General features: G+C 53.3%; 1 protein-coding gene across 2 annotated transcripts in view; it reads right to left on the bottom strand.

The window, feature by feature from the left end:
• bcas1 (brain enriched myelin associated protein 1) overlaps positions 1-25,925 on the bottom strand; it is a 75,750-nt gene extending 49,825 nt beyond the window's left edge. Inside the window, exons 1-4 of one of the 2 annotated variants that reach the window (XM_072514702.1) lie at positions 25,762-25,925; positions 12,620-12,682; positions 8,315-8,482; positions 7,071-7,091 (exon numbers count right to left, since the gene is read on the bottom strand). In XM_072514702.1, the coding sequence (XP_072370803.1) occupies positions 7,071-7,091; positions 8,315-8,482; positions 12,620-12,682; positions 25,762-25,782 (273 nt within the window). In that variant the 5' untranslated portion in view covers positions 25,783-25,925. Of the gene's footprint in view, positions 1-7,052; positions 7,092-8,314; positions 8,483-12,619; positions 12,683-25,761 lie in introns of both variants that reach the window. The other variant, XM_072514701.1, reaches the window with a different exon arrangement.
• Positions 25,926-26,727: the final 802 nt, after the last annotated feature.

Genomic DNA, 26,727 nt, shown 5'->3' on the forward strand with positions numbered 1-26,727 from the left:
GGTACTCACTGTAGCACCCACGCCTGTTTTGCCACCCCATGTGCTTTGCTGCTTGATTTGCACCCCCGTGCTCCAGTGCCCGCTCTGTCACCCCACACGCCTCACCACCTGCTCTGCACCCCACGTGCTCCGGGCCCACACTGCCCCTACCCCCGTGATTTGGCACCCACTCTGCAACCCCCCCCCCCATTCCCAAAGCTCTGGGGCGTCATTCTACGACCCCCCAGCGGGTCGGAGAATGGCCGTTGGCCGCCGTGAATCCCGCCCCCGCCGGTTGCCGAAGTCTCCGAAGGGAGAAAAGTCGGCTGGGCGTTAATGGCGCCGCAGACGTCGGAGAATGGCACGGGTGGGCGCAAGGCAGCCGATTTTGGGCCTGCCGATATTCTCCCGTCCGGATGGGCCGAAGTCCTGTCGTCGTGGTTACGGGTCACGTCGACGTAAATCAAACTTCCTTTTAATCGGCGTCAACCTGTGCTCCTGGTTCATGCCGACCAGCATGGAGGTGAGTGACGGCCTGGGGGGTTGGCCGCTGGGCAGGCGATGGCGTGGCCGCAGTCTGAATGTGTTGGGAGGGGTGTGTCTAGGGTTGTGTGTGTGTGTGCGGCGGGGGAGGGTGGTTAGAGTGGGCTGGGCTCCGGGGGTGTGCCGGGAGGGGGGCCAGTGCCGGGGAGGAGGATGGGGTCCGTGCCGGGGAGGGGGATGGGGTCCATGCCGGGGAGGAGGATGGGGGGTCCGTGCCGGGGAGGGGGATGGGGGGGGGGGTCCGTGCCGGGGAGGAGGATGGGGTCCGTGCCGGGGAGGAGGATGGGGGGGGGCAGTGCCGGGGAGGAGGATGGGGTGTCCGTGCCGGGGAGGAGGATGGGGTCCGTGCCGGGGAGGAGGATGGGGGGTCCGTGCCGGGGAAGGGGATGGGGGGGTAGGTCCGTGCCGGGGAGGAGGATGGGGGGCCCGTGCCGGGGAGGGGGATGGGTCCGTGCCGGGGAGGAGGTTGGGGGGTCCGTGCCGGGGAGGAAGATGGGGTCCGTGCCGGGGAGGAGGATGGGGGGTCCGTGCCGGGGAGGAGGATGGGGGGTCCGTGCCGGGGAGGAGGATGGGGTCCGTGCCGGGGAGGAGGATGGGGGGTCCGTGCCGGGGAGGGGGATGGGGGGGGTGTCTGTGCCGGGGAGGAGGATGGGGGGCCTGTGCCGGGGAGGGGGATGGGGGGGGTCCGTGCCGGGGAGGAGGATGGGGGGTCTGTGCCGGGGAGGAGGATGGGGTCCGTGCCGGGGAGGAGGGGGGGTCCGTGCCGGGGAGGAGGATGGGGGGCCCGTGCCGCGGAGGGGGATGCGAGGGTAAGTGAGTTGGTCCACCTGGCCAGGTGCTAGCCTACAACAGTTGGACCCATGCGGTCCATGCCACCTGGCTGGGGGGAGGAGGGGATATGGGCAATGATGACATGTCGTCGTTCCCCCACTCCCCTTCCCACCCCCCCCCCCCCCCCCCCCCCCCCCCCCCCCCGCCCACCAGGCCGTCATGTTTTCCGATCATCCAGCGATGTTGACCGCCGTGGCGGCAGCCGCTAATGTCTATGTTGCCCTGGATGAGGAGGAAGAGGAGGAGCGTGCCAGAGAGGCGGCGCAGTCTGCCGCAGAGGGGCAGGCGGCAGCCGCCCAGGCTGGAGGGACACCTGACCGACAGGACGAGGAGGGGGAGGAGGACGTCGCGACCCCACGGCAACGGAGGCACCCGAGGGCGCCCCGTGTGTACCGGCCCCGGCAGTCATACCAGGACCTCACGGACCGGGAATGCAGGAGGAGACTCCGGATGAGGCGGGAAACCGTGGCACACATCTGCCACCTGCTGGCACACCTGTCACCGCGTGGCACTGGCGGGGGACACCCTCTCACCGTGTCCGTCAAGGTTACGGTGGCCCTGAACTTTTATGCAACGGGGTCATTCCAGGCACCGAGTGGGGACCTGTCCGGCATATCGCAGACATCGGTGCATCGGTGCATCCCGGCAGTGATAGATGCCCTATATGCCATGGCGCACCGCTACATCCGCATCCCTGTGGACCGGGCCAGCCAAGATGCCCGGGCCGTGGGCTTCTCTGCCGTGGCCGGGTTCCCCATGTTCCAGGGCGCGATTGATGGGATGCACGTCGCCGTGCGGCCACCTGCAGATAACAGGGCCGTGTTCACCTATAGGAAGGGGACCTATTCGATGAACATACAGGTGGTCTGCGACCACCGCATGATGATCCTGCACGTCTGCGCCCATTACCCAGGCAGTATACACGACTCATACGTGTTGTCACGATCATCTATCCCCGGCATGTACGAGGGACGCCATCCCCGGCTGAGGGGCTGGTTGCTGGGCGACAGGGGCTACCCATTGCGATCGTGGCTGATGACGCCTATACGGAGGCCACGCAATGAGGCGGAGAACCGCTACAATGATGCCCATGTAGCGACAAGGGGAGTGATAGAGAGGTGCTTTGGCGTGCTGAAGATGCGTTTCAGGTGCCTGGACCTCTCTGGAGCGCCATCCAGTATCGGTCAGATAGAGTCGGCCGCATCATTGTGGTGTGCTGAGTCCTGCACAACATAGCCCAGCAGAGGGGCGATGTGCCACAGGCAGAGGAGGGCGGCGTGGAGGAGCAGCAGGAAGAGGCGCAGTCCTCCCCAGGTGAGGGGGATGGGGGCAATGGTCAGGGCAGATGGGCTAGACACAGGCGGGTGGCTGTCCACCGTTACCGGCTGGCCCAGCGGGCACGGGACAGGCTGATAGCCGCCCGCTTCACTGACTAGATGGGCGTGGGAATCGGGTAGTACGGCCACAGACCGCACACCATGGCAACAGCCGACCACCCACACCCCCCACCCATCCACCCACCCAGCAGCCTCACCCCCCTCCCCAACCCTACCCACCCCACCCGCATGCACACCACCTCCCCCATTGCCGATCCACCTGCGGCACAATGGCCGGGCTCACACAGTTGCGGGTGGACGCGTGGCTATTGCAGGCCATGGAGGATGATGACAACCCGCCCTGCGATGAGCTCCTGGCTCCACATCGTTGGACTATGTCTGACCCATGGCCACAGTACCACCATCCACCCGGACCATCCCTGCATGCGGCTGTGACACTGCAGCGCACGGTCCCGTCCTCTGCCCGGGGGGATGTTGATGGCGGCCCAGGGGGAAGGGGGCAGACTCACCTGGGGCTGAGGTAAGACCACCCCTCACACACACACACTTGCGCTCAACGTACATGACACCCCCGCACGCTTTGGACAGAGCACAAAGGCAGCTTCTGTAGGTGTAACATTGACTTTAATAACCAACGGAGTTCATGCACGTGCCCTAGCCCCTAAAACTCATCTGTGCCCTGCACCCGTGCCAACTTACTCAGTGTCTAATTGTTTGGCCTTACGGGCCCTTTCACTACGTCTACGTGGTTCCCCAGACGGTACAGCAGAACTGGAGGTGGACTCCTGTGATTCCTGCCCTCTGACACGGGATCCCTTTGGCGGCCGTTTCCTGGGGTGTCCTGGCCTAGATGGGCCAGGCTGCGGCCCGGGCGACTTGGATGGCGAGCTGCCAGCCTGTCCTGCCCGTTGCCCACCCGATGCACCTGGGACAGAAGGAGGGGGGAGTCCGAGGTGTCGCGGTGTTCCGGGACCTCCCCTACAGGGGGACCCGGGACGGACCACACCGCCTCCTCCTACCTCGGGGTGCCCGATGGCCTCCAGGCCTCTACATGGGTGGGGGATGCGAACGGACTGGCCATCCGATGCCCCCCCGACATCTGGCGCTGCCAGTCCTGGAGGCCAGTGCTGGTATCGACAGGGGTCTGCAGGTTTGCAGCCATGGAGCCCAGGGGATTGGCAAACCCTGTCTGCGACTGTGCGACGCCGGCTCGCACATGGCCAATGGCGCTGATGCCCTCAGCGATGGCCTGCTGAGACTGGGCTATGGCCTGCAGAGACTGGGCTATGGCCTGCTGAGACTGGGCCATGGCCTGCTGAGACTGGGCCATGGCCTGCAGAGACTGGGCCATGGCGTTGAGCGCCTCTGCCATCTGGCGCTGGCACTGGCTCATGGCCTCCTGTGAGAGGGCAGCCATGTCCTGGGCCACAGACGCCGCCTGCACGGAAAGCCCCAGGCCTCGCAAACCGTTCCCCATGTCTGACACCATCGCACCCATTGCCTCCACCGCGGACGCCACCCGTGCGGTGTCGGCCTGGGTGGCACGTATGACCGGCACCACTCCCAGCTCCTGGACGCGGGTGGACTCCTCCACCTGCGACTGCAGCCGCCGCAAGCCGGCCGTCACCCTCTTCGCTCGTCTCCGGGTCGGTAGTTGCATCGGATCTATGGATGGGTGTGGTAACTCCAGGAACCCGGGATCCATCTGGGCGGCAGATGTTCGCTTGGGCTGGGCTGCCCTCCGACCGCCCGGCCCCTCTGCTGCTCCTACCTCCACCTGCTGTACCGGGACGGCTGTGTTGTGTGCACCAGTGAGTGTACCAGACGCCTCATCACTAAAGTGCCCAACCGAGGTGAGTGTTTCTGCGATGGTGGAGGGTGTTGGTGACAGCAGTGGCGTTGTGTCGTGCTCTTCGTCCCACTCTGAGTCCATGGCACTTTGGGGTGAGGGTTCGTCTCCCCCCATCCACTCTGTGTCACTGTCCGGTATTTCGTCTTCCTGGGTAGTGCTGTCCCGGGTAGGGGTGTCCTGGGTAGGGGTGTCCTGGGTAGTGGTGTCCTGGCTCGGCTGTGACGGGGGCCTGTGGCTGCCCCTCTCGTCGCTGGGTGGCACACGCCTGCGTCGACGCACCCGCACGTGACGGGGGCGTCGTCTCCCTGTTGCTCCAGGTCTCTCCGTCTCCCGTGGTCTCCAAGGGACATCCTGCGGGCGTCGCATGCCGGAGGGTCCGGGTCTCTCCGTCTCCCGTGGTGTGCGAGGGGCATCCTGCGGGCGTCGCATGCCGGAGGGTCCGGGTCTCTCCGTCTCCCGTGGTGTGCGAGGGGCATCCTGCGGGCGTCGCATGCTGGAGGGTCCGGGTCTCTCCGTCTCCCGTGGTGTGCGAGGGGCATCCTGCGGGCGTCGCATGCCGGAGGGTCCGGGTCTCTCCGTCTCCCGTGGCCTCCGAGGGGCATCCTGCGGGCGGTCTGCATCTGCGGGGATGGGTGCCTCGACGTTTGCTCCTGCGATACACAATGAAGCATGCATGGTTAGACACGCAGGAAGTGATCAGGTGATATGGGGGAGGGGGATATAGGGGACGGGGGATATGGGGACGGGCTGTCGGTGGCTCACTTGCTAGTATTCCCCTGACCTCTGCATCAGCAACCTCCCGGTCCTCAGGTCCGCCAGCCAGTTCCAGGGCCCTTTCCTCGTGTTCGGTCAGTGGCCTCTCATCAGCGGGGCCTCCTCCAGTCCTCACATGCTCCCTGGTGTTGTGTGTGCGTTTCTCCTGTGGCGGGGGGGGGGGGGGGGGGCGGGGGCGGTGGCAGGGGTAAAAGGCAACAGTGTTAGACAGGTATATGAATGCACGCCATCGGTTGCGCGTGTATTGCAGAGGTTAAGGTTAGGGCTGGATTCACTTGGGGATATGGGGGATATGGGGGAGGGGGGATATGGGGAAGGGGGGATATGGGGGAGGGGGATATGGGGGAGGGGGGATATGGGAGAGGGGGGTAAGGGGGATATGGGGAGGGGGGATGGGGATATGGGGGAGGGTGGATATGGGGAGGGGGGATATAGGGGATATGGGGGAGGGGGGATATGGGGAGGGGGGATATGGGGGAGGTGGGATATGGGGAGGGGGATATGGGGAGGGGGGATATGGGGGAGGGGGTATATGGGGGAGGGTGGATATGGGGGAGGGGGATATGGGGGAGGGGGGATATGGGGGAGGGGGGATATGGGGGACAGGGGATACGGGGAGGGGGGATATGGGGGAGGGGGGATATGGGGGATATGGATATCAGGCGGGGGGGGGGGGAGGCTCACCCTGCCTGCTCTGACGAGGTCATTCACCTTCTTGTGGCACTGGGTGCCTGTCCGTGGTGTCAGGGCCGTAGCGGTGACGGCCTCTGCCACCTCCCTCCACAGACGCCGGCTGTGGCGTGGGGCAACTCTGCGGCCGTGCCCGGGATACAGGGCCTCCCTCCTATGCTCCACTGCGTCCAGGAGCGCCTCCACATCCCGTGACTGGAACCTCGGGGCTGAGCGGCGGCCGGCCATCCGGTCGGGTGTTCCGGTCGGGTGTTCCGGTCGGGTGGGGGGGAGCAGCGCGTCCTTATGAGCCGTCACGCCGTGCTGCGTGTATGACGCTGCACGGCGTGAACCACGTGAGCAACCGCGGATCCCGTCACGTCGCTGCTAGCCCATTTCGGGCCGGAGACTTCGCGACGATTTTTGCGGCGTGACGCACGTCGGATTTGCGCCGTCTTTTGCGCCGATAACGGAGAATTTCGCCCCTGGTGCGTGGCTCCTCTAGTTCCGTTCTGAGGCCCTCTCTTCCCACCACTCTGCTGTCCATACTTTCTGATCAGAGACTGACAAGCAGCTCTCTGCAGCATTAAAAAGGTTTCATAAATGTACCTGTTTTGCCGCGGACCGCCTGGAGCTCCCATCGACCCCCTGGGTTCCACGGACCCCAGATTGGGAATTCCTCCCCTATTTGAATCGCACCTGCTGCTATTTGCCCTCAATATGGCATCAGTGACAGTCTTTCAGAAGTCAACAGCAGCCAACTCTGCCCTCTCTGATAGAAAATGATGCATGGTGAAAACTGGTCTCCCAAAGAGAAAGTTAGAAGAAAAACAGCACTTAATATGATATTAATTCTGCCATTATATTAACAATCACAACCAGCATGACGGTAGAATACAATTATAGTACAGTGCACAAAAGACTCAATTCAGCACTCCCAGAAGGGAATTCCTTTGAATGGCACTGGATTTCAGTAACTGCTCTCATCTTTTACACAACTTTCCTTCAACTGAGTCTCTCCGCTGACTTCAGAGGATCACAGAATTCGCCGCGTATAATTAACTTACCTGCAGATTTTCACTAACCTGTGGCACTTCCTTGATGGTCTGAGTGAAGAAAGAAGAAACCAAAATGAATTGATCATTAAAGAACAGTTTGTGTTGTCAGCTGTATAACTAATTTTGGAAAGTATATCCAGGAGGTGGTCAGATTGTGCAATGTGCAAAGGTCACTGCCACAGAACAGGGATCTTCTCAGCCCCACTTAGTTTTGCAATTGAGCAGAAAGAGGACAGCCACATGCAAGACTGAACATTCAACACATCTTCCCAAATAAAATTCTGTTCATTAAAATTTATAATTACACTTTCCTTCATCTCTTTGTAAAAGGAAGTTAATTGTGAGATTATTCCAATTGCAGTTCGCTTAGTGCGCCGAGTGGCACACTAAGAACGACTTTAGTCTGTTTCCATAGATAGTAATTCCAGCAAAGGGTTGCAAGTCTGTCGCCAGAGGTTTATAGCTTGAGGGATGCTCTCTATATCAAGCGTGGCTGAGCAGGAGTCTCTCCTCTATCCGCAAGCCAGTGGCGTGTTGGAAAGATTTGCAGGTTGACACTCAACCTGTTTGGTCGTGTTAGGAACGCACCTGCCTTGGCCATCGGGTCATGGGTGAGATTCGAATCCAGAGCTTCTGGCTCAGAGGTAGGGACACTACCCACTACGCCACAAAGTTTCATAAAATCCTCGCCTTAATCTGATTTATTTGTGCCAGTGTACTTGTGGTATGTGCAACATTTTGACCTAACTTGAACTACTGCCAATAAGGGGTAATTCTGTACTCCCAGCTAGGAAGCCACACTTCAGAGATAGGGCTGCAACACTGGTGTCTTCTAACTAACCCTATAATTTCAATTGCTATCACTATAATTACTTTTGTTCTGAAGTGTTCAATTTTAGTGCTGGTGATTTGTTGATTTCTGATTGACAGCATCTTCTACCTGTATAATTAATCTATTTGTGTGTATTGCGGTTAGTAAATGGACTTGGCTTTCAGTTTGCCATTTGTTAAAGTTGTCTAGAATAAAAGCTTGGATTTGAGTAGATAGCGTGTTACATATACATGTGATTGAATCAAGATTAAAATTGTAATTAAATATGTAAGTCAGCTGCCCGATTATTATATCAAAAGTTACTTAGTTTGGTATTTCGGGACAGTAACACAGATATGTAAAGATTACAATTCCAGAGATCATAGTAACAGTTGAAGGTTATCATTGCCATGAATTAAAAATGTCTTTAAAGTAAAGAAATTCCCACATTGTTACTGACCTTTTGCCTAAAGAGCTTTCCAAATGGACTTTGTGTTGGTGTCTTTTCTAGTTTTGCTTTATCAGAGGAATCTGCATCATTTTTCTTGGATATCTCCTGTTCTGCTGCTTTTTGTTCTAATTTGTGGGATTTAGCTGCTGCTTCTTTGTGTTCTCCATTTACTGTTTTCTGTCAATAAAACAAAATACACCCATTTTTCATTATCACACTTGCCTGCAGTTCACCTCTAAACTGAGCTGGCTGATGAAAAAGTCAAATCTCCCTTAAGGTACCCTCAATCAAAAAAACCATCGGCATTCTGCTCCTGCTTTAGCTGTGTTGGCGTCACAGACTAATGTGCATACCGCTGCCAACATTTCTCTGGGTAACGCTAACTGAACCAGACATGTCAGACCTGATAATGAAAACTTTTAAATGGAAATAATTCATTGTGAAGTGATGAAAAATGAACTCTGTAACAAACAATCACATTGAGCAGAAACCTTGGGCGGGATTCTCCAATCCCACGGCAGAGTGTCCACGTAAACGCCGTTGCGTTTTACGACGCCGTGAACGGGCCGCTCCCAGGACTAATTCTGGCCCCTACAGGGGGCCAGCACAGCGCTGAAGCAGTTCGCGCCGCTCCAGCTGCCGATCCCGGCGCGAACTGTGCACGGCGGGATCCGCGCATGCGCAGTTGTGCCGGCACCAACGAGGACATGCGCAGTGGAGCCAGCGCCATCGCGCGCATGCGCAGTGGCCTCCTTCAACGCGCTGGCCCCGACACAACATGGTGCAGGACTACAGGGGCCAGCGGGTAAGAAAGGAGGCCTCCAGTCACAGAGGCCAGCCCGCCGATCGGTGGGCCCTGATCACGGGCCAGGCCACATCGGAGGCCACCCCCGGGGTTGAACCCCCCCCCCCCCCCCCGCCCCCCCCATAGGCTGCCACCCGACCCTTCAACGCCGAGGTCCCGCCGGTTCAGAGCAGGTTAGAACGGCGCCGGCGGGACTCGGCTCTTTTCTTACGACCGCTTTGCCCATCCGGACCGGGGAATCGGCGGGCCAGCCACGCAGAGGGGCCCGCGACCGGCGCCACGCCAGTGCCAATGGTGCTGATTCTCTGCTCTGCGGAGAATCGCGTGCCGGTGTGGCACGATTCGTGCAGCCCGCCGGCGATTCTCCGACCCAGCGCGGGATCGGGGAATCCCGCTGCTTAAATTTGTGATTTACATCCTGGGTTGTTTAAGATTACATTGTCACTGTCTTTCAAGGTCTCCTATTGTACAATCATCTGTTTTGGCCATTGTTGTTTTGGAAATTCCTGGAAAACCTGCCACGGATGTGTGTGTGTGGGGGGAAAGAATTCCACCCTCTGTTTCTCTCTCCACAGACGTGCTCAACTTGCTGAGTGTTTGCAGCATTTCAGTTCTTATTTTGGAATTCCCACCTCGTTATGTGTGGTTAATAAGTTTGAAATTCTCCAAGGGACAACATGGCGGTGCAGCGGTTAGCACTGCTGCCTATGGCGCCGAGGACCCGGATTCGATTCCGGGTCACTGTCTGTGTGGAGTTTGCACATTCTCCCTGCGTCGGCATGGGTTTCTCCCCCACAGTCCAAAGATGCGCAGGTTAGGCAGACACGGGGAGAATGTGAAAATTCCACATGGACAGTGATCCAGGGTCAAGATCGAACCCGGGTCCTCAGGGCCATGAGGCAGCAGTGCTAACCATTGCGCTACCGTGCCACCCTACCAATAGGTGTAATGATGAAGCCACAGTTCCATGAATCTCCATGTATCCCACTGGAGGTGTCATCCGCACTGTTGCAACGTTAAGCAGAAGTGGACGGCCGGGGGTGGGGGGAGGATACATTGGTCCCGTTGCAGAGGTCTAAGATGAGGACTTTCATGGGAATGCACACACAAATGCTTGGAGAATGTTTAATGTCCCGAAGGAAGAGCCCAGCACCAACTTGGAGCAGGGTTTTGAGCAGGACTTGGGAGTCCATCATGTTCTGAACATGATGGCCACCTCCATCAACACTTTTATGACCCACCCATGATGCAGCACCTGATGCCTGTAGTCGCAGCTTCCATTGCAGCACAAGTGTAGTGCTCAATGTCTGAGTTCTGCAGCAGCTCAAATTGCTGCAATGCAAGCTCAGCCCACTCTGATCATGGCCTAAGATTGCAATCTTCAAAGAGCATTTCAGGGTGTCACAGCAGTCGACCAAACTCTCCTCCAACAAATTGCCAGGATTACTGAGATGTCGCCCAGGGGAGGTGACATGGAGCAGAAACTGACTGTCCTCTCTCTCAGGAAGACAGCGCTTGCCCTCCCATCACTGCAACACTGTGAGTGATCTTGTTGTTGCCTGTGAGTCAGCCAGCTGAGACTGCTATCACCCATGCTGAGGTGGTGGAGTGCACAGCTGCACTTTCTGAACTTACATCCACCAAAACCATCTGCGGTCTCCTTTCTTGAACTTCAGCAGCTTCTACCAGCTATGCTGCAAGCTGTGGGGCAGCAGTACATAGCAGGACTAGGAGAGGCAATGGTACATGATAGTCGGGCACCAAATGCAAAATGATGATTGATTCATGTTTGGAAACAATACGTCATGTTTTCATTTATAAATTTGGTTTGAAATGTTTATTTTTTGCTGGCTTTTATTTTTGAACTATTGCCAAAAAGGCATTATGATAGTCAGCGATAGAAGATAAAGGGCACAATTCTTGCAACAAATGTCAGTATAGTTTTCATAGAATCAATAGAATCCTGACAGTGCAGAAGGAGGCCATTCCACCAGCGAGTCTGCACCGACTCTTCAAAAGAGCATGCTACCTAGGCCCGCTCCCCCATCGTAACCCTGTAACCCCATCTAACTTGCACATCTTTGGACACTAGCGGGGTAATTTAGGATGGTTAATCCACCAACCTGCACATCTTTGGACTTTGGGAGGAAATCCAAGCACCCGGAGGAAACCCACGTAGACACGGGGACAACGTGCAAACTCCACACAGTCACCCAAGGCCGGAATCGAACCCGGGTCCCTGGCGCTGTGAGGCAGCAGTGCTAACCACTGTGCCACCATGTGATTCTCATCCTGTGGGTTGGTGCAATCCAGGTTGAAACCCGCCCACACTTAAGAGGTCGGGGTGATTTGCACCATGAATGAGGTGTGTAGGATCTAAAGATGCTGGCAAACTCGCCTCCTCAGAGATCAGAGCACCACGTTTAAAGGATGCCCTGATCTTAAGACAACCTTGTAGAAACACCCATCCGTGCTCAATCTCAAAGACCTCACCCCAAGTGAGTGACACTATGGGTTGCCAAATGCCCCCACCCAAAGTGCCAGAGCACTGCCCAGCCATGTCCCTGACCACCTGGAGGCTACAAAGGCCTCCAAGCCCTCCCCCGGTGTGGTCATCATGTCTTCCAAAGAATTCAAGAGTGACTGAGAGTATATCCTCATTGAGGAACCCTTGCACTTTAATGTCTGAGTGATGCCAGCTGCTTCTATGGTGAAAATGTACTTCCAGAGCAGGCATGTTGTTCAGGCATCAGAGGTTGAAAACAATCCAGTCTAAAGAAATTGCTGTCTGACAGGCCACCTGCTCTTTCTGGGAAGCACATCAGATTTTAAACAAACGACCCACATCCCTGGAACGAGCCCTGACCTGGCTCCCGCCAGCCCACTCCGAGCCCCAACGCCCTGCCCCCTTGAAGGACCACCCCACGGCATTTGGTCAGTGGCTGCTGTGCCTTTGTCCAGAGGTAAATGGAGAGAGGTACTCACCCCTCAGAGTCCATGGCACCTGCTCCCCGCTTTTAGGCACCTGTGGGCAAGGAGAACAGCAGGGCGCCAGTGCATTTGACTTTAATCTCACAAATTAGATTAAAATGAATGCAAATGAGCTCTGGTCAGGTTTTCGCCCTTTCTGGGCGAGATCCTGATCGCATCAGCTGGAGCAGGCCGGGAGCATCAGGAACTGTTTTGCGCTTGGAGCAAATCCTGTTTCAGGCCTCCCCAGAAATTCTCCAGACATAGTGGGATTTGTGCCGGGGGCAACGTGGCCAGAGAATTGCTTGCAATGTGTGAGATTGCAATGGGGGACAGGGTTTTGGTTACTTACGTCAGTTCATCGTGGGCACCATGGGAAGAAAGGAGCTGTGCCTTGTTGCCTGCGTCCTCTCTTTCTCTTCTTCTTTTTCCTCATTATGCTTCTACTCCTCAGATGCTCACCTAACAACTGGTGGCAAGATGGTATGTGGGACAAACAAAGCACAAATGGGAAGGGGAAACAATAAGAAGAGTTTTACCTTGTCATCTGATGCCTGCTGCGAGTCAAGCTCCGTCTTGGAAGAAGATTTTGTTGGTGTCACCTATAATGAAAATTATGGATGCTTTTATTAATTGCTAGTGGATAACCCTAAGTCAGCTGAGTTTAAACGTGATAATGACATGGATCAGCTGATGGACTGAGGCGGCTGAGGGCGATTAGAGGGGTGAAAATATGTGGTCTAATGTGATGGAGTGAAGGAGATGGAATGAGTATTAAGTTTTTTTTAAATTAAGGGGCAATTTAGCATGGCCAATCCATCTACCCTGCACTGCCCAAGGGGAAGTTGGGTTGTGGGGGTTAGAGCCATGCAAACACGGAGATTGTGCAAATTCATCGCAGTGACCCGGACCGGGATCGAACCCAGGTCCTCAGTGCCCTGAGGCAGCAGTGCTAACCACTGCACCACCGTGCCACCCGAGTGCTGAGTTTGTAATGGGGACCAAAACTGATTGTTTCAGGCTTCCCAATGTTTAACAGGAGAAAATGCACCTCCAGAACTGGATGTTGGATGAACAGTCTGACAACAGAGAAGCAGTGTATGGATTCAGACAGCTGATGGGTAGAGCTAAGTGTCATCAGAATGCATGCAGAGGGCAGCACGGTGGTGCAGTGGGTTAGCCCTGCTGCCTCACGGCGCCGAGGTTCCAGGTTCGATCTCGGCTCTGGTTCACTGTCCGTATGGGGGACACTGTCCGTAAGAGGGTTGGAGGACCATTCTCCCCGTGTCCGCATGGGTTTCGCCACCACAACCCAAAGATGTGCAGGGTAGGTGGATTGGCAAAGCAAAATTGCCCCATAATTGGAAAAAAATGAATTTGGTATTCTAAATTTATTTTTAAAAAAGAATGCATGCAGAACCTGATTCCATGTCTTTGGATGATATTGTCAAGGGGCTGTGTAAAGAGAAGGGAAGGCAAGCAGGAAGGTGGGTGGCTGGGGCCAAGGATCAATCTTTATGGATTCGAGATAATGGTGTGGTTTACAAAGAACATCGCAAAAAGTGGGTGGAAAAAAGGATATCCTCCTTAACAGCAAATAACAACAGAAAATTGAAAGGTGGGCATGATTCAGCGGATCAAAGTTAAAGTCCAGTTTAGGGCAAGTTTCGCAGGGAGTTTTACGATGGCCACGTTGGCGAGATCGCTGTCTGTATTTTTGGGCCTTAGTCACAAAAATGAGCTCCCACAAGAATCTTGACATTACTGGCTCCCTTGCCATCTGATTCACCCGACTCGCGCCTCAGCTGCTTGTAAATGTTCCCTCACTACTCACTCCCAGTCAACACACAAGCATGGCAACACACAGACCTGCTCCTCTCTTTGGGGATGCCGACCTGCACAGGCTTCTCAATGCTGTGGATGAGCGGCAGGGCACCCTGTTTCCCCAAGAGGGTTGGAGGACCAGCAGCAGGGTGAGCTATGCCACCTGTGAGGCAATGGCAGTGGCTGTCAGTGCGGGCAGCATGGCAAGAATGACCACCGTCCAATGTGAGAAGACCAACGACCTCCAACAAGCTGCAAGGATAGGTTAGCTCCTCCCTCCTGGCGGCAGTTCTGCCTGCCACTTCTCAAATTTCCAAACCTCTCTCCCCACAAATCACTGGCTGACACCTCACACCTTCCCCATTCCTGAACTTCAAGCTTGTTCCTCAGAACTCCTGGTACCCAGCAGCCCAACCCCTTCATGTCCAGGTGTGGTGCCCGCACATGCCACCTGCTATAGACCCCCCTGACCCATTAAGCGTGCGGCTCACAATGCCCTTTCTTTGTCCCTGCAGGAGAAGATAGCCCAAAATAAACGAGAAAGGGCCAAGATGGGGAGAGGAATCCCAGTGATTAGAATCCTCACCCTTATAAGGAATGGACCTTGGAAATCATGGGGTTGCCCAAGGGGAGAGCAACGGGTTTGGCATGCACGAGAGAGAGGTGAGGATCCACTTCCCCTTCACCCAGATGACCTGTCTCAAATGAGTTGTTCATATCAGCCAAATGATCCTTCCCTCACACTGATCACATGTCGATTGTCTCGCAGGATCACCATTTGATGAGGCCTGGCCAACCAGGGTCATACCTACACCCGCGCTACCCAAGAGAACACCTCGGAGGAGAGCTCCGAGGAGATCACCAACGAGGCATCACAGCTTTCACCCGCACCTTCCACCAGTGCAGACACACACCTCGGCGGGTGATATTAGTGGACAGGCTTTGTAGAATCATAGAATCCCTACAGTGCAGAAGGAGGCATTTCGGCCCATCGAGTCTGCACCGACCCTCTGAAAAAGTACCCTACCTAGGCCCAATTCCCCATCTTATCGCGCTAACTTCACCTAGGGACAATTTAGCATGGCCAATCCACCTAACCTGCACATCTTTGAACTGTGGGAGGAAGCCAGAGCACCACGAGGAAACCCACGCAAACAGGGGGAGAACATACAAACTCCACACATAAAATCACCAGAGGTTGGAATTGAACCCGGGTCTCTGGTACTGTGAGGCAGCAGTGCTAATCACTGTGCCATCGTGCTGCCCATCTTCTGGGGCATAATCAGGCTTCTGGGGCACAATTGGGTGAGCACCACACCGTTGCTGATGCACATCAGGTGGAGGCAGGAACATCCAAGAGAGACAGCAGTCAGAGGTCTGCTGGATTCCAGGACCCAGTTGGGTCCCAGTCAGATGCCGAGCCTCTGGTCAACGTTCTCCCAGACCTGATGCAGATGATAGGATACAACTGTGAGATTCTGGAGAGGGTGTCAGGTACATTCCAGCAAGGCCGATTGGCTCCAGGTGCAGGAGATAGTGCTGACAATGCATGGCACCGAGGCCAACACTGCTAGGGTAGGGACCGCAGTGGAAGGCCTGGAGCATGACATCCGTGTCATGAGTGGTAGTGTATAAAGCATAGTTCAGTCTGTGAAGACAATGGCTGAGGCCTCGACATCATGCCACAGTTGCTGAGGGACATGTCCCAGACACAGGTGGACATTGCCGAGGCACTTCAGAACATGGCCCAGTCTCTGAGGACCATCATTGAGGACGTTGACACTGTGGTGCAGACAATTGGAAACCTGCAGGACTGACAACATCAGATAACTCAAGAGGCCTCTGGAGCTCAGTCCAGCTGCCCTTCCATCCCATGGAGTACCTCAGGATCCTCTGGGCACTGTCAGAGCGGAGAAAGCGCTGGAGGCCAACCCAGGGCCTACCACCAAGGAGATTACGGCAGTCTCCAGTTCTTCCGAATCCCCCCTCCTGACACCAATGAATCTCAAGGGCTGAAGGCATAGAAAGGAGCAGGCTACCTCTATCTCTGATGTGCCTCATAGACGAAGCATTAGACAAGGGGAAGATCAAGAATAGTAAGGAGCACTGAGCGGGCACTGGGGGTGGGGTAATTATCTGTAGCTAGGAGGAATGGAAATCCGTCACAGTAAATCTTCACTATTATACCGTGCCACACCTCATACATGTGAAGCCTCTGCCATGTTGATCTTCACAGCGGGCCTGCCTGCACTCCTGTCCCCTATTGCCCTCCCCCCATCAGGCACAGTGGCTCAAGATCAAAAGTCCCAATGCAGACCCCGTTCAGAGATTGGGTGTGAGCACGCTGTCAGCAGAAAGATAGGAGTCAAACCAGCAAAAATTGAGGAGCACCAGAACTTTCCTCACAGCCAGTTATCATTACTCGTATGGTGACCCAATGAAAGTGCCAACACGGGCCCATAACCTTGATGACGTTACACCAGACCCTTGGAGTGGGAGAACAGGGTGGTCGGGGAAGGGGTGGTGAGATGGGGCGGGGGGGCTGAAATCGGGGGAGGGAAATGGGGATGTGGTTCAGCTGATTGACACAGCCTCGTCTTAGGAGAATCTGGAAACGGCAAGGGCCTCCCTGGTCCTCCTGGAAGTCGGACTTTTGCTGCTGCCTGTCCTCCATTCTCTGGCTCTGCCTCGGACTTGTCCTCCTGGTCCATCTCATCCTCCTCCTCAGATGAAGCTGCATGTTCTTGCGCCTCCTCTTGCTCCTCTTTCTCCTCCAGCATGTCACCCCGCTGCTGTGCCAGATTGTGGAGGGCACAGCAGACCACCACAAAGTGGGAGATCCTCTGGGGGACTGTATTGCAAGACACCGCCAGAGAGGTCAAGGCATCGGAACCGTAACTTGAGCAGCCCAATGTACTGCCCAATGACAGCCCGGGTGGCAAAGTGGGCCATCATTGCATCGGGTTTCTGCCTTGGTCTCAGGCCTCCGCATCGGCATCATCAGCCATGTCCTCAGCGGGGATCCCTTGTCCATGAGCCAACCCGATAATATGGGGTGGTCCTTGAAGATATCCGAGATCTCCAAGTGGCCCAGTATGTAGCTATCATGCACGCTCCCAGAGCAGCGGGCACACACATGCATGATTCTGAGGCAGTGGTTGCACATGGTCTGAAGATACAGGGAGTGGAACCCCTTCCTGTTAATATAGGGCACTCCCTGATTCCTGGTGCTCACAGGGAGACATGCGTGCCATCGAGTGCCCCGGACCTGGAGCATCCCGGCATTCGCGGCAAATCCAGGCATCTTGGTGGGCCTGGTCCAGCTCGAAGGTGATATAATCTGATGCCCAGGCATACAAACCATCTGTCACCTCCCGAATGCATGTGTGGACTATGACTGCAGTTGCCACACAGGTACCCGCTTGAGCTCTGGAGTAACCCAATGGCATAAAGGTTTAGGTCTTTGGTGACCTCCATGGCCAACGGGAGCAGTTGTCCTCCTCCACGGGGTGTTGTGTTCGCGGGAACAGAGCACAGGTGCCGCACTGTCTCTCTTTTGAGACCAAGGCATCTGTAGCATATGCTGTCCGTCAGCTCATTGAAAGACCAACAATGCCTGTGCACCTTGGGCCATCGCTAGTCTGCCCTTCTGGTCTCCCCTCAGCCTGATGAGCAGCCAGCCTGATGCTGCGGCCCCCTGCACATGGAGTACCGCCTCCTGTCTGAGTTGGCGTTGCTGCCTCCGACGGCATCTTCCTACCCCAGCTGTCACAAGCAACATGAGGTCAGCCTCTGCAATATCAAAACCAGCAAACATTTTTTTATCGGGAAAGAATTGGAGAAGGAAAGACACCAACAATCAGTTAGAGTTTCCATCCCGGAACCCTCAAATCCCCAAGCCTCCCCCACCCTCACCATGGCTGACCCGCCTTCTCTCAGAATGCCACCCAGCGAGCCAGTTGTGCCATATCAGGAACCCCTAGACTCCAGACTTTTGCCGGGACTATTTGGGAGGCTGTGCTCAGCTGCCATCGCTCATTCACACACTCACTCTTTGGCTGCGAGAGCACCGTCAGCGGTGAAGCCCTGTTCTTTAGTTTTGATTGTTGGCAGCTGCCTCTATGGCACTGATGCTCCTAAAGTTCAGGCACATTGTTCAGCCATCAAAGCTTGCTGGGAATGCACTGCACTAATCACCCTCTGTGACATGGCACGTGTGCCCTCAGGGAGGCACCTGAGAGTTCAGGAGGGTGAAGTGCACTCACAACTAACAAGGCTAATTCCTCATTTGAAATAGCCTTCAGCTGAGAAGCTAGAGGCTGTTCACAGTCAAAGTGGGTGAAATTGACTTTCAGGAGAAAAGCCACAGCAGGGCTCTGTCCAGGAAGAGTTTGGTAGGACAGGCAGGCTATGGGTGCCCATGTCACGGGTCTCCACAATATTTAAAGATGGCTTGAAGACCTCACAGGTACAAAACCCCTCAACTCCTTGGCCCAGGGGTGACCCCTGACCTGGAAATCTTCAGCCCCCAGACCAAGCCCAACCCCCCTGAGGGATCACCCCCCCCCCCCCCCCCCCCCACCACCACCCAAGCACTGAGGCAACAGCTCCGGTGCCTTTGAGCTGCATGCCGGAAAATGGAAATGGCTACTCACCTCCTCACTTCCCCTCAGTAGCCATTGCACCAGCTTCACTTTATCGAAAAGGTGTACTAAACGACGCCTGCGTATTTCTTGCTGGGGAATCGAGTGATTCCCGGTAGGATGCTGCATTCGACTTCAATCTCGCTAATGAGATTGAAATGAATGCAAATGAGGGTTAATGATATTCTCGCCATTTTTGGACGTGATTGGAACTTGACATCGGGAGTGGACCGGGTGAATCGAAAACAGACTCATACATAGGACATAGAACAGTACAGCACAGAACAGGCCCTTTGGCCCTCGGTGTTGTGCTGAGCCTTGTCCGAAACCAGGATCAAGATATCCCACTCCCTGTCATTCTGGTGTGCTCCATGTGCATATCCAATAACCGCTTGAAAGTTCATAAAGTGTCCGACTCCACTATCATAGCAGGCAGTCCATTCCACACCCTAACCATTCTCTGAGTAAAGAGCCTACCTCGGACATCCCTCCTATATCTCCCACCCTGAACCTTATAGTTATGCCCCCTTGTAACAGCTACATACACCCGAGGAAATTGTCTCTGAACGTCCACTCTATCTATCCCCCTCATCATCTTACAAACCTCTATTAAGTCGCCTCTCATCCTCCTCCGCTCCAAAGAGAAAAGCCCTAGCTCCCTCAACCTTTCCTCATAAGACCTATCCTCCAAACCAGGCAGCATCCTGGTAAATCTCCTTTGCACCCTTTCCAATGATTCCACATCCTTCCTATAGTGAGGTGACCAGAACTGCACACAATACTCCAAATGTGGTCTCACCAGGGTCATGTACAGTTGCAGCATAACCCCACGACTCTTAAACTCAAGCCCCCTATTAATAAACGCGAACACACAATAGGTCTTCTTCACGGTTCTATCCACTTGAGAGGCAACCTTCAGAGATCTGTGGACATGAAACCCAAGAGCGCTCTGTTCCTCCACATTCCTCAGAACCTTGCCGTTGACCCTGTAATCCGCATTCAACTTTTTCCTACCAAAATGAATCACCTCGCACTTATCAGGGTTAAACTCCATCTGCCATTTTTCGGCCCAACTCTGCATCCTATCAATGTCTCTTTGCAGCCTACAACAGCCCTCCACCTCATCCACGACTCCACCAATCTTGGTGTCATCAGCAAATTTACTGACCCACCCTTCAGCCCCCTCCTCCAAGTCATTTATAAAAATCACAAATAGCAGAGGACCCAGCACTGATCCCTGTGGTACACTGCTGGTAACTGGTCTCCAGTCTGAAAATGTTCCATCCAAAACCACCCTCTGTCTTCTATGTGATAGCCAGTTACTTATCCAATTGGCCAAATTTCCCTCGATCCCACACCTCCTTACTTTCTTCATGAGCCGACCATGGGGAACCTTATCAAACGCCTTACCAAAATCCATGTATACGACATCAACCGCTCTACCTTCATCGACACACTTAGTAACATCCTCAAAGCATTCAATCAAATTTGTGAGGCAAGATGTACCCTTCACGAATCCGTGTTGACTATCCCGGATTAAGCTGCATCTTTCCAAATGGTCACAAATCCTATCCTTCAGGACCTTTTCCATTAACTTACCGACCACCGAAGTAAGACTAACCGGCCTATAATTACCAGGGTCATTCCTATTCCCTTTCTTGAACAGAGGAACAACATTCGCCACTCTCCAGTCCTCTGGCACTACCCCCGTGGACAGTGAGGACCCAAAGATCAAAGCCAAAGGCTCTGCAATCTCATCCCTTGCCTCCCAAAGAATCATAGGATATATCCCATCTGGCCCAGGGAACTTGTCGACCCTAAGGTTTTTCAAAATTGCTTCCTCAGAACATCTACCTCCTCCAGCCTACCCGCCTGTATCACACCCTCATCCTCTAAAACATGGCCCCTCTCCTTGGTGAACACTGAAGAAAAGTATTCATTCAACACCTCTCCTATCTCTTCTGACTCCATGCACAAGTTCCCACTACTGTCCTTGACCGGCCCTAACCTCACCCTGGTCATTCTTTTATTTCTCACATAAGAGTAAAAAGCCTTGGGGTTTTCCTTGATCCGACCTGCCAAGGACTTCTCATGCCCTTTCCTCGCTCTCCTAAGCCCTTTTTTTTTAGCTCATTCCTTGCTACCTTGTAACCCTCAAGCGATCCAACTGAACCTTGTTTTCTCATCCTTACATACGCTTCCTTTTCCCTCTTGACAAGACATTCAACCTCTTTTGTGAACCATGGTTCCCTCACACGTCCATTTCCTCCCTGCCTGACAGGGACATACCTATCAAGGACACACAGTATTTGTTCCTTGAACAAGTTCCACTTTTCATTTGTGCCTTTCCCTGACAGTTTCTGTTCCCATCTGATGCTCCCTAATTCTAGCCTAATCGCATCATAATTACCCCTCCCCCAATTATAACCTTGCCCTGCCATATGGCCCTATCCCTCTCCATTGCAATAGTGAAAGACACGGAATAGTGGTCACTATCTCCAAAGTGCTCTCCCACAACAAATCTAACACTTGGCCTGGTTCATTACCCAGTACCAAGTCTAATGTGGCCCCACCTCTTGTCGGCCTACCCACATATTGTGTCAGGAAACCCTCCTGCACACACTGTAAAAAAACTGCCCCATCCAAACTGTTCGACCTACAGAGGTTCCAATCAATATTTGGAAAGTTAAAGTCACCCATGACAACTACCCTGAGACCTCCACACCTATCCATAATCTGTTTTGCAATTTCTTCCTCCACATCTCTATTAATATTTGGGGGCCTATAGAAAACTCCTAACAACGTGACCGCTCCTTTCCTATTTCTGACTTCAGCCCATATTACCTCAGTAGGCAGATCCCCCTCGAACTGCCTTTCTGCAGCCATTAAACTATCCTTGATTAACAATGCTACTCCTCCACCTCTTTTACCACCTTCCCTACTCATACTGAAACATCTATACCCCGGAACTTCCAACAACCATTCCTGTCCCTGATCTAACCATGTCTCCGTAATGCCCACAACATCGTAGTCCCAGGTACCAATCCACGCTCCAAGTTCACCTACCTTATTCCGGATGCTTCTTGCATTGAAGTGAACACACTTCAACCCACCTTCCTGACCGCCGGTACACTCCTGCGACCTTGATACCCTTCTCAGTACCTCACTACTCTCAACACTGGCTTCTGGACTACAGCTCGTTTTCCCATCCCGCTGACAAATTAGTTTAAACCCCCCCCCCCCCCCCCCCCCCCCCCGAAGAGCCGTAGCAAATTTCCCTCCCAGGATATTGGTGCCCCTCTGGTTCAGGTGCAAACCGTCCTGTCTGTACAGGTCCCACCTTCCCCTGAATGTGCTCCAGTTATCCACGTAACTGAAACCCTCCCTCCTACACCATCCCTGCAGCCACGTGGTTATCTGCACTCTCTCCCTGTTCGTCAACTCGCTAGCACGTGGCACCGGCAACAAACCAGAGATGACAACATGGTTTGTCCTGGCTCTCAGCTTCTACCCTAGCTCCCTAAATTCCTGTTTTAAATCCCCGTCCCTTCTCTTACCTATGTCGTTGGTACCAATGTGTATCACGACTTGTGACTGTTCCTCCTCCCCCTTAAGGATTCTGAAAACACAGTCCGAGACGTCACTGACCCTGGCACCCGGGAGGCAACATACCATCCGTGAGTCTCTTTCGTGAGTCTATCTGTCCCTCTAACTATCGAGTCCCCAATAACTATTGCTCTCCTGCTCTCCCTCCTTCCCTTCTGAGCCACAGGGACGGATTCAGTGCTGGAGATCCGGTTACCGTGGCTTACCCCTGGTAGGTCATCCCATTCAACTGTATCCAAAGTGGTATACTTGTTACTGAGGGGAACGACCACAGAGGATCCCTGCACTAACTGCTTCCTCCCAGCCCCTCTCACCGTCACCCATCTATCTTGATTCTTTGGAGTAACTACATCCCTGAAGCTACTATCTATGACCACTCTCTGCCTCCCGAATGATCCGAAGTTCATCCAGCTCCAGCTCCAGTTCCCTAACGCGGTTTCTGAGGAGCTGGAGATGGGTGCACTTCCCACAGGTGAAATCAGCAGGGACACTGACGGCGTCCCTCACCTCAAACATTCTGCAGGAGGAACATTGCACTGCCTTCCCTGCCATCCCCCCTAGATAACTTGCAGATAAAAAGAAGAAAAAGAAAGAAAGAAAGAGCTTACCTGATATTCACTCAACCCCTTACGTTAGAGGAGGTGGAAGGGTGGAGGACACTGCAAGTGTAGTGTCTCAGGTTTAGGAACCGGCCAATTTAAATACAGGTAAAAATAAAACACTTAACCAGCAACCACTGCACCCCGCACGGTAACAGCAATCAGCGTTTATGGGCCCGCGCAAACAATTAAAATCTTTACTACTTACCCAGCAGTCACTCTGTCCTCACTCCGACCGGATTCAGCTGGAAACCCCTAACAGTAAGGTTTTTAAAAATTTACTCCCCTTCTCAGCAAGCACTCACGCAGCAACCACTGCGCCCCGCACAATAACAGCAATCAGCTGTTATGGGCCCGCGCAAATAATTTAAATCTTTACTCCTTACCCAGCAGTCACTCTGTCCTCACTCCGACCAGATTCAGCTGGAAACCTCCAACAGTGCCCGGCAAGAAACTTGATTTTACCCTCTCCCGCTACTCAGCCAGCGCGCCTCCGCGGTAAGTGCAACGCGGTCACTGAATTGCACCCGTTAATTTTGGGCGGGGCTTTGCAGCACCACCACCGACTCCCTGCAGCCCCCCAACCCAACCCCCCCCCCCCCCCCCCAGCAGTGCGGTGTGATTTCTGGCAGCAGAGGCAGCTTGCGATTGACCACTGGCTGGATCTTCTAGTCTCACCGGTGTCTGTATTCACCTTTCCGGTTAGCAACTGTCCCTTCTAACTAAATATAGCCTGTCCCATTGCCCTCCTATTACTTTGTTGCACCTTCCATCTGAAGATATTATGGCTGGGATTGGGTCTTCCGATCCCACTGAAAGTTAATGGACTTTTGGCTGGCCTGCCACATCACCCAACCCCTCGCGGGGCGGGTCTCATCGTGGCGGGCGGGACCCAAAAATCCTCATGTCTGCTTCCTAAATAGTCAAAGTCTCGCGCCAATCCGTATTCTTTTCCTTCAATGAATATAGGAATGCTTTTTGATAATTCTGAGATACAACTTTGGTTTTGCCATTGTTCATGTTCATTTCAACATTCATTCCTGCTGTTACTGGTCTATCTACTCACTTCTGCAATCCTTCTGTGTTTGCGACAAGTGTTTTGTCATCTGCAAAACTAACTGGTGTTATCATTCACTCCCCCCACCCAACCCCCCAACTAATCTTAACAGCAGAATCCATGTCTTCAAACATTGATTCTGCATAGACATTGAAGAGCACTTGTGATAAACAAAACCCGTGTTGAACTCCTCTTTCAATTACACATGGTTTTGACTTCCCGTTGGCGAATCTTGCTGTTGCAGTTTGTCCCATACACAATTTTTTAATAGTCATCTGTCTCTCCGGTCTACTCCAATGTCTTTCAACACCTTCAAGAGCTTAATCCAGGCAACCCATTCAACTGCTTTTACAAAATCTTCCTTTCCAAATCCTAAACTGCGTTCGCTTGTTCTTCGAATGCCAATTGCTTCTCTCATCCCTCTTCCTCACTGGAATCCAAACTAGCCATCTCTGATTCAGTTCTGAGCCTTACCACCTACTCTCTGTTACAATTCTCAAAACAATCTTTGATGAATGGAGAATCAAGCTAATTGTACTAAGGGTAAAGCAGAGCAAGAACAATTCACTTTGTTCCAGCTACACTGTGCAAGAGATCCCGAACAGGCGCCGGAATGTGGTGACTAGGGCTTTTCACAGTAACTGCATTGCAGTGTTAATGTAAGCTTATTTGTGAAAATAAAGATTATTATCATTATTATTAAATAAGATTCCTGAATGCTTTTCAGTGTTAATTTACGAATTTAATCCATGATTCACTGGTAACGGGGAAATAGTGGAGTAATGGCAATTAGTAGTCCGGAGGCCCAGACTATTGCTCTAGGGACACGGTTTGAATCCCATCATGGCAGCCTGTGGAATTTAAATTCAGTTAATAAACCAGGACTCCAAGCACACAGCAATGTCGTTGATTCTCAACTAACCTCTGAAATGGCCAAGCTTTTCAGTTCAAGGGTAATTAGGGATGGGCAACAAATGCTGGCCTTGTTCACATCCCATACATAATTAGTCCAATCCCATTTCCCAGCTCTTGGTCCATAGCCCTGGATGTCATGTCCCTTCAAATGATTATCGAAAAATGTATTGAGGGTTTCTGCCTCCAGCAAAGAAAAACTCTCCCCAACTCCCTTCTACCAATTATGAAAATCTACGCTGGTCACTGTCTGTGTGGGGTTTGCACTGTGTCTGCGTGGGTCTCACCCCCACAACCCAAAGATGTCAAAGGTAGGTGAATTGGCCACGCTATTGGAAAAAAAATAATTGGGTTCTCTAAATTTATTTTTAAAAACCTCCAAAATATATAAATCTATGCCCCTGGCTATTGACCTCTCTGTTAATGGGAAGAAATCTTTCCTAACTATTCATAGGCCCCTCATTATTTTATACACCTCAATTAAATCACCCTTCAGCATCCTGTCTTTCAAAGAAAACAAGCCAGCCAATTCAATCTTTCTTCATATCCAAAATTCTCTATTACTGGCAACATCCTAGTAAATCCAATCAGTACCCTCTTAAGTGTTTAATATTTTAATTTAAATGTCGACCTTTAAAAAATAACAACAGAAGAGAATTGCATTGAAATTTGTGTAAAGGAGGCCTTGGATCCCTGAAATGACCTGATGTTCCTTGTACACTTGTAGGATATGTTCTTTTTTCGAGTACCCAATTCATTGTTTTCCCAATTAAGGGGCAATTTAACTTGGCCAATCCACCTAGACTGCACATCTTTGGGCTGTGGGGGCGAAACCCATGCAAACATGGGGAGAATGTGCAAACTCCACACGGACAGTGACCCAGAGCCCCAGAGCCGGGATCGAACCTGGGACCTCGGCACCGTGAGGCAACAGGGCTAACCCACTGCACCACTGTGCTGCCCGTAGGATATGTTCTTGACCACAGTACCTAAAAATAATTACATGCCAAGATTAAAAACAACAAACTATCATTGCTTACAAGTGTTTTGAAGAAATTCATGACCCGACTTATCGTCTGTAGGTGTCCTCTGCTTTATTATCCTTTCTGGACTCCTTGATGTTCTCAGGTGACTTTGATTCTGAATTTTGAGATACTTTGCCACCATAGGAGGATGCCGTATGGTCCTTGTTGTTGTCAACAGTTTCCTGCAATACACAGTACAGATGCATCGTGAGTGTATATTCACATGTTTATTATACAGTCCAACAGTTCATAACTTTTTTTACCCGCACAAAGGTCCTTGTACATATGACCACACATTGCGGCCCCAAGTCTTCGAAGCAAACAAAATTGAGTCATTTTAAAAAGCCAGTTCTTTCTGTAGGTGTGTTTGTGTGTGTTTGAGGACACTGACGGGGGGGGGGGGGGGGGGGGGGGGGGGGGGCACTGACGGGGGGGGGGGGGGGGGGGGGCACAGATTTTTGTCGCGATATTTTAGAAGTGACAGAAGGGTAGTTAAACAGTCTACGTTTCTCGCAGTTGGTACAGGCTCTCCGTTTGGTTGCTCTCAGCTCTAGCTCGGGCCTGATAACCAGTGATGGTCTCTGTTCTGGTGGATTTCTCACCCTTCTCCATACAGGAGAGAGAGGGAGTGTGTCCCCGTCCCCGTCCCCACTCCCACACCAATAGAGTGCCCCAGAGGGCCCACCCCGGCACTGTCCCCTGGCATCCGGGCAGTGCCACCTGGCAGTGCCAGGGCGCTGTCCTGGCATGTCCCTCTCCTCCCAATGTATATACTTATCTGTGCACCCCGGTGAGTTCCCTTCGACTGCTTCACATTTGTGAAAAGTAGTTGTAAACCTTGCCAATGTGACATGATATTGGTGAGGAAGAATTTCCAAAGATGGTGGGTGTGATATGGTGGTGAGGCCACTAATTTTGTCAGAATGTATAGAGGTAAGGTTCCCACCCTTCCTGGGTCAGAACCTTGTTACGTCACTAGTG

Source organism: Scyliorhinus torazame, chromosome 8, assembly GCF_047496885.1.
Source record: "Scyliorhinus torazame isolate Kashiwa2021f chromosome 8, sScyTor2.1, whole genome shotgun sequence".
NCBI classification, from domain to species: domain Eukaryota; kingdom Metazoa; phylum Chordata; class Chondrichthyes; order Carcharhiniformes; family Scyliorhinidae; genus Scyliorhinus; species Scyliorhinus torazame.